Source organism: Anarrhichthys ocellatus, unplaced genomic scaffold (genome assembly GCF_004355925.1).
Source record: "Anarrhichthys ocellatus isolate YVR2014 unplaced genomic scaffold, GSC_Weel_1.0 scaffold121, whole genome shotgun sequence".
NCBI classification, from domain to species: Eukaryota; Metazoa; Chordata; class Actinopteri; order Perciformes; family Anarhichadidae; genus Anarrhichthys; species Anarrhichthys ocellatus.
The window spans coordinates 273,124-280,883 of NW_022280151.1; the positions used below are offsets into that span (position 1 = coordinate 273,124).

At 40.3% G+C, this 7,760-nt stretch overlaps 1 protein-coding gene across 1 annotated transcript in view; it reads left to right on the forward strand.

Moving 5' to 3' along the window:
• Window positions 1-7,752, forward strand: part of LOC116399669 (elongation factor-like GTPase 1) — a gene marked incomplete at its 5' end in the record, with an annotated part of 17,115 nt that extends 9,363 nt beyond the window's left edge. The window contains 3 exons of the mRNA XM_031876990.1: window positions 4,111-4,190; window positions 5,996-6,132; window positions 6,267-7,752. Coding sequence (XP_031732850.1) covers window positions 4,111-4,190; window positions 5,996-6,132; window positions 6,267-6,430 — 381 coding nt within the window. The remainder of the gene's footprint in view (window positions 1-4,110; window positions 4,191-5,995; window positions 6,133-6,266) is intronic.
• Window positions 7,753-7,760: the final 8 nt, after the last annotated feature.

A 7,760-nucleotide genomic window follows, 5' to 3' on the forward strand; every position in this document is an offset into this window, starting at 1 on the left:
TACTTGAACACTTTAATTTAACACTGTTTTCATTTTAAGTTCTTCTGCAACTTTAGATTGTAGTGTGAGGTATTCCTTGTAACGTTTAACCTGATTCTCATGAAGAAGCTCTGGACAGATCATTTATGCTAATGCCCACTGACAGTAGCTTGACAACCACTTTTATCTAATTTCTGGTCTCCAAACATCTTACTATGCACATATTTAGATCAGAGAAGTCATTCTTTTCTCATGGTGTGCCCACAAACCCTTTCAATAAGTTCAGTGTTTGGGCCGCTGTATTTATAGAATCCTGCTTACAGCCATGGTCATCAGTAGGTGGCACCTATGACTATGAGTTAATATTGGCATGCAGAAATTTTATACATCTAGGTGAAACATACTGCGAGGGCTGCAAATACTGTAGGGGGCGCTACGAGCCGACTTGCCACTCTGAAGCAATAAAATCACATCAGATAACTACATTCAGGATTTTAAATGTGTGTGACAAGTTTGATTATGTTTTGAGTATTTTTAGCCCCTCAAAAACGCCTTCATTTTTCATGACGAAGAATCCGTCGCCACGGCCACGGCTTTTCACGAAACAACAAGCTTTGAGTAACTTTTCATCGCAAAGGTCTTTAGATTGTTCTGACCAAATATGAAGTTGATTCGATTATTTCCCTAGGAGGAGTTCGTTAAAGTGCAGCGCTTGGAAATGACACTAGAAATTCATAAAAAATTCAAAATGGCTGACTTCCAGTTGGGTTTAGAGCATGGCCCCAAGAGAGTTTTATTTAAGTCCATATGTGATACATGTTCCTACCAAATTTCATACATGTAGATCAAACATACTGCGAGGGCTGCTTCGTCGAAATTTTGTAGGGGGTGCTATTCAGCCGATTTGCCACTGTGAACCAATAAAATCACATTCCATAACTAAATTTTGGGCTTGTAATCTCCTTGCCAAGTTTGCTTATGTTTCGAGCATTTTTAGCCTCTCAAAATGATCTTCGTTGTTAACGGCGAAGACTGCATCGCCACGGCAACGGCGTTCGATGAAACATCAAAAGCTTCATGAACTGGCATTATGAACTCCTTATATTTGTGTGGAACTAATTTGATATTGAATTGATTTACCTACTAAGAGAAACAAGCCAAAGTATAAAGACTTTAACTTCCTGTTACCAGTAGGTGGCGCTATGATTATGTTTCAAAATTGGCCTGCAGAGGTCTTCAGGCCTGGAGTCTAATCAAACATGTGAAATCTGGTAAAGATCTGATGATGTGGAGTCGAGTTACGTCAGTTTATTCGTTCATGGCGAAGGATCGAAATTCGCCGAACCGCCACGTCGCTGCCCTTCAACAACTTGTTACGATTTTCACAATGAAGCATTATCAAGGTCTTAAGGCTTTTCTGACAACATTTTAGAGGGATTTGATTAATCTGTGAGGAGCAGGATGTCAAAGTACAAAACGTACAACTTCCAGTTGCCACTAGGTTGCGCTATTACTATGATTCGATATTGTCATATAGATGTGTTCCGGGTCAGGATGTTATGACATATGAGAGATTTGGAGCAGATTAGACAATGTACGGCCAAGTTACAACAACTTCCTGTTTCATGGCAAATGGTGTTTTTTTGACGCCACGCCACGGACACATAGTTCGATAACTTTTTGATCTTTGAGTAACTTTCACTGCCAAGGTCTCACGAGCATACTGACCAAATCTGAAGTTGATCGGGTTAAATATCTAGGAGGAGTTCGTTAAAGTATGAGGCCTTGAAACGGTCCAAAAACGTCATAAAATTCAAAATGGCCGACTTCCTGTTTAGTTTAGAGAAAAATTCCAAGAGGATTTTTTGTGCGTCCCATCACGATCCACATACCTACCAAATTTCATACAGCTCAGTGAAACCCGATGTTGGGGCTACTCAATAGGGGGAGCTATCGAGCCAATATTTCATACACCCCAATGGACACCATTGCTGGACACCCCAATCAGACTGTAATTTTCGCAAATTCTGGCTTGCGTGCCGAATTTCAGAAGTTTTCCAGTATCCCAAGCACCTCCTTTTTGCGACGAAACTTGTAAAATAATAATAAACATACGAAAAACAATAGGTCCTCCCCTCCGACTACGTCGGTGCTCGGGCCCTAATAAACAATCGAATAACAATAGGTCCTCCGCTCCGACTACGTCGGTGCTCGGGCCCTAATAAACAACCGAAAAACAATAGGTCCTCTGCTCCGACTACGTCGGTGCTCGGGCCCTAATAATAAATAATCGAAAAACAATAGGTCCTCCGCTCCAACTACGTCGGTGCTCAGGCCCTAATAATTTACCACCGGGTCCGTTTATTACCGGGTTTTGGAATGCATCCCTACCTTCAGATGACGTAAAGCGCGAAAAGGCTCTCCATAGATCCAGCGTTGGTTTGTCCATTCTGAGCTGCCGTAGAAAAATGTATTTTTCTAAGCTAATGAAATACTACGAATCTTAGTTTAAGGTGATTATACACTGATTAAAACATAGTTATGAATATTATATTCTATTGCTGGCAATTAATCGCCCTAAATATTACACACTGTTCCTTTAAGTAAGTATGTTAGCTACTTTTCAATTTAACTTAGCTAATGTCAAATAGTAACGTTAACTCGTGGGTGTATTACTTCAACATCGTGGATGTAACGTTCAAGCTTTCTGACTACTTTCCTAACTTTACCTGAGTACGCCATAAGAGCATACCCTCATGGCGGAGTGCTCATGTGATTGGATGAAAATGGAGGAGACATCTGAGTGGCCACAAATAATCCCCTTGTGGAACATTGGTTTCAGATTTTTTAAAATCTTTGTTCTGTAAATCTTTTAATCTGGAAAGCAGGTTGTGCTTAACCTTGAAAGGTGCTATATGAATACAAGTATTAACTCATAGGTTAATACTCATAGGTTCGCCTGAAAAAAAGCACTTGTATTGAACTTTTTTTTTTTTTAAATAATGCAGCTGCAAGCCTAAAACCACGCCACAGTCATAGAACAACACGTTTTACATGTCCCCACAACATATTTTACTTCGATTGAGTGAAGCAGGCCAGCATAAATGGTCATAAAAATCTAAATTTAGATTTTCGGAACCAGCTGTTGCATTGCTGTATACTAATTGTATATACTATATAACTAAATATTAAATATATATTCACTTTTCTTATCACTAAGAGTGTTCAATAATCCTAATAAATCAGTTTGACACCATTTTGAATAATTTTGAGCAGTTATGATGTGTCATATCTGTCATTCATAACAATAAATGGCACATAATGTGTGTCTATGTGACTTTGGTAAGGCCGATTTACTCGTGTGAGACATTTTTAGATGCGGGATAGTCCAACGGGAGCTATGCAGGGGTGTTTACTGACTAAAAATCGCAAAATGCTGGGCAAACCCCCCTCTCTACATGGATTGCTCTACCCCACAGAATCGTCTGCCATTTTTTGATTCATTTCGCCAGCGCATTGATCTCACTCACAGACATGCAGCAGAACATGGCGGGCAGAGCTGTGCAAAAATCGGCTCGAATAAATCCGTTTTTCATCGCCAAAATGTAAGTTTTTTTTACCCAATTATTTTTCTCGTGACCTGCGGCTGATGTTGGCATGCATACCCATAACTTCTGAACGGTTTGAAAGAGAGTAATTTGGACGCCGCTGTACGTTTCCGGGTCGAATCGTGCTTCTAGCTGAACATATCTGAACTTTTCAGAAAGGTGCTGGTGCTGTCACTGTGACTCCTTTTCAGCTAACTAATCATATTTTAGAAGAGGAGCTGGGAGCTCTTTTCTAATGAAGCGCTGGGATGAAGTCCTCTCACGCCCCCTGCCAGAAAAACACCCTATACGGACACTCATCGGTGCTCTAGACATTTTACAGAAATTTGACTGCAAAAAATAAAAAATAAACGCAAATGCCTAACGAGAATATAGAATGACTGTTGGAGCTCTAATGGTGTAAAGGGCTGCTTTGTAGTGGCCTTATGTCTAAGCTTATGCTTCATAATGGACTGAAAACGAGTGCTCAGTTTTCTCTTGCTTTCATTCTCATGTGTTCTCTTTGTCTCCCTCCATGCTGCAGGCCAAAGGAAAGAAGCAGCTGTTTGTGCAGCTTGTGCTGGATAACATTTGGAGTTTATATGATGCTGTTGTCACTAGGAGGTAGGTGAAAGATATTACCCTAAAACACTTTGTTGCTTTTTAAAATCACGAGATGTATTTCTGTCTTAATTGAATGTTTTCTCTGTAGTAATTGGATGTTTAATTATGGAGAAATGCTGTACAAGGAGTGGGTATGTAGCAGTCCGAGCCAATGTGATGTCAGGTGTATTTGCTGATATGTACAGCAGAATAAGATTGCTAAAAATGTTACATTATTTGTTCTATATTTTTATTTACACCTGCTTTTATTTAAACTTAAAATACACCTCTTCTCAGAAAGCATGGAAGTGAAATGTCCAATACAAAGTAGCTGATGATGATGTTTCCAGGACAGTAGACTGCAGAATTGAGATGTCAGTAGAAAGACAAAAAGACGGAACAAACCAAAGGAAAGGTGAAAGAGAGGTTCAAGAAACATGGAAAGATGAGAACCAACTACTACAAACATGTTTGTGTCGCATTAGAACCAGGCGTGTTTGAATGTCTTTGCACAGTGACCAGCATTTCAAATGGGAATATTTCAAAGAAATATCAATTAATTTCAGTGGCACAGTTATTAGATCCGCTCACCTTTGAACCAAATGCATTCAAATTTTGTGTGCAGTTCAACTTTTATGAACTTTTGAGACAAACAAATTTACCAGTAGCAACGTTCTTTAGGAGGCCTAAAGGGAAACTTTTGAGGGAACAGAGGGCCTCTCATAGCCTATAAGCTGTGTTCCACCTTCCACTCTAGTTTAACGTTGTCCTGCTGGACTTCAAGCGGCTCTACTGCACATATTTGGTTTGGTTTGCAGACATTTAACAAGCCAGCTAGCTTGGAGAGCTTTTGTGATGGACTAGACGGACTAGACTGAGCGAATCAACCTGGTTTATTTCCCAGAAATGTGGTCATTGTGACTCTACAGGTGGTTGTAACTTTGTTCTTCTTCCGTTTTAAAGATGTAGGGAAACGAGAACTCATGTAAAACAATGGGTAACATCCAGCTGCAGCTTTCCAAAATAATTATATTTTTAATTAATCATTTTTTCATGAATCCGTTGATGAATACTGATTCACATGAAAGTAATTCCAGCTGTGTAACTCCAATAAATAAATTTGCAGCACTTATCAAATGCAAAATCAACTGGAAGAATGGTCAGCTTTCCATACGTTGAGAAAAGGCCATTACAACACAGAACACGCTATTTCATGTGAGGGATTACAATATCTGTGTCTGTGTCTAAATACATCTTATCAGAAACACCATGATCCGAAATGACATCGGTAACAAGGAGAAAAAGTCACATTGTGTTGGATAATTGTCCCCAGGCAAAAAATACATCTCCGGGTTTCTTTCTACTTGCAGATCAAGAAGTGACAACTGGAGTCTTGCTTTATTCTACAGCATTAGTTAATAATGGCACAGTATGTATTTGTCATTTCTATTTTTTTGTTCTTGCAATTCGGTAACTTGCAAGCACGAACCACTTGCTCTCTTTTGCTGCTTTTCTAGCACAAACACAGTGCAGCTATCCACAGCCTCACACACGGTAACAACCCAGTGTGCACGCATGAGCCGGTCTGACCTGAAGTTACCTCGGATGTAGATCCACCCATAGAGCCACAATGGCCTCATTCATGGGAAACCAGAATTGTCCTTCAAGCTTCTCAAACCCACACAGGTGCCCTGAGCTTGGATCATGTTATGCTGTGACAGCACATTTGTACTCGCTGATATTTCCACTAAACAGCTGCACTGGAAACCAGCTCAGGTCAGAGTGTGCGTGTCTGTGATGATGATTCATCCTGTTTGTGTGACTAGAGACGAGGAGAAAGTGGAGAAGGTGCTGACATCACTGGGGGTGAAGGTTCTGGCCAGAGACTTGCGTCACTCCGACCCCAAAGTCCTCCTCTCTGCCATCTGCAGCCAGTGGTTACCTGTGTCCCAGGCTGTGCTCTGTATCCTTTGTCTTGACTCTTTATCTGTTATCGCCTGTGTGATCACTGGCTTTGTTGGTTTGTCTGCCTCAGTTGAGCACTTTTTGGGGATGTTCGTGCATTTGGTTTCAAGTGTTCTTTAACTCAGACTGTAGTGATGGTGTGTGAGAAACTGCCCAGTCCCTTAGAAATGGTGGCAGAGAGGGTTGAGAAACTGATGAGCGTTGGAGCGCGACGATTTGACTCGTTGCCTGAACAGACGCAGGAGCTAAAAAGAGGTACGCAGACACACACACACTGGATCTGTATTGAATTTTGAATTGACCTCCACTTATTTTACACATTAAGGCCAGTGAAGCATTCGTGAAGAATGTGACTCTGCCTGTCTTCTGGGGCTCTGGCGTGGGATTTGCGAAAGAGGTGGATGCTTACTTGGCAGGGAAGCTCTATCTAAAATATGCTATCCCTTGCATTATGGGAAATGTAGGATCCAGTGTTTCTAGAGCTGAACTCATTCTATGGAGTAAAAGTCAGGTCCTTCCAACATCTGTTGCATCATTTTTCCTCTTGTTTTATGTTTTTATGTTTTAACTGTCTCTTGAGAGTCCATGACTTGTGGAAATGACACTGTAATGCAAATTCCTATCAGCATATTGTAAACAGTTTAGGAGAGATTCAAGCATCACTGCTATAAAACCATGAAGTCTGTAAGTAACAGGACACTGCCAGGTACTGTTGCATAGCAAAGCCGCTGACTGAACTAGCTTGCTACTGAGAGTGTAAATCTGAGATTCAGTCCATCAATACACAACCACAGATCCCTCCCAAATTCAGGAATCGCAATCCCTCCTGCTGGCTCGCTACATTTCCCATTCATATATTTGCCTCAAGCCACATCCAGGACATTCCTCATGACTGCAAACTCTTTCATGTAGCTGAAGCTGCCGGTAACGCTCAGCAGCTGCCTTACAGAACAATTGTCCTGATATGTAACGTTAGCTACACTAGCTAGCATTAGCTAACTTCATGACCTTTCTCAACTCAGTTACCAGTGGTGGAAAATGAATATTTTTCTACTACTTTACAGATACGGGACTCTTGATCTGGAGATACATAATCTCATAAGACATCCCTATGACTTACTGTAAAGAAAGCACAGGCACACTGTGGAAGACTGAACAGCAAAAAAACATACCAATATGATCAATAAAAGAAATGAAGGTAGTTTTCCTCATGAAAAAATAACTATTGATTAATGCAGACCTACAGTACCTACAGTATGGAAAGGTCCAACATGCACAATATAGTTTTAAGTGGATTAGAGAAGTTTTTCTTTTTTCAAAGACAAAAAAGGTGATGCTAATGTCAACTGATCAATTATATGCAAGCTAATTATGTGTCTGTCTTCCTTTCTCTATGCATATCTCCTGAGCCTCAAAGACACAGATCCATATGCAAAAATAAAGAAGTAAAACAAGTCCTTCAAATATTAAAAAAAAACAGAGGAGCAGACCCATCAGTACTTGGACTACATTTATTAGTCAGCAGATAAATTCATACCACTTGATCACATTTTGTTGCACGAGATATTACTACTAGATATACAGTTGTGTGAAAATGTGTTTGCCCCCTTCCTGATTTCTTATTTT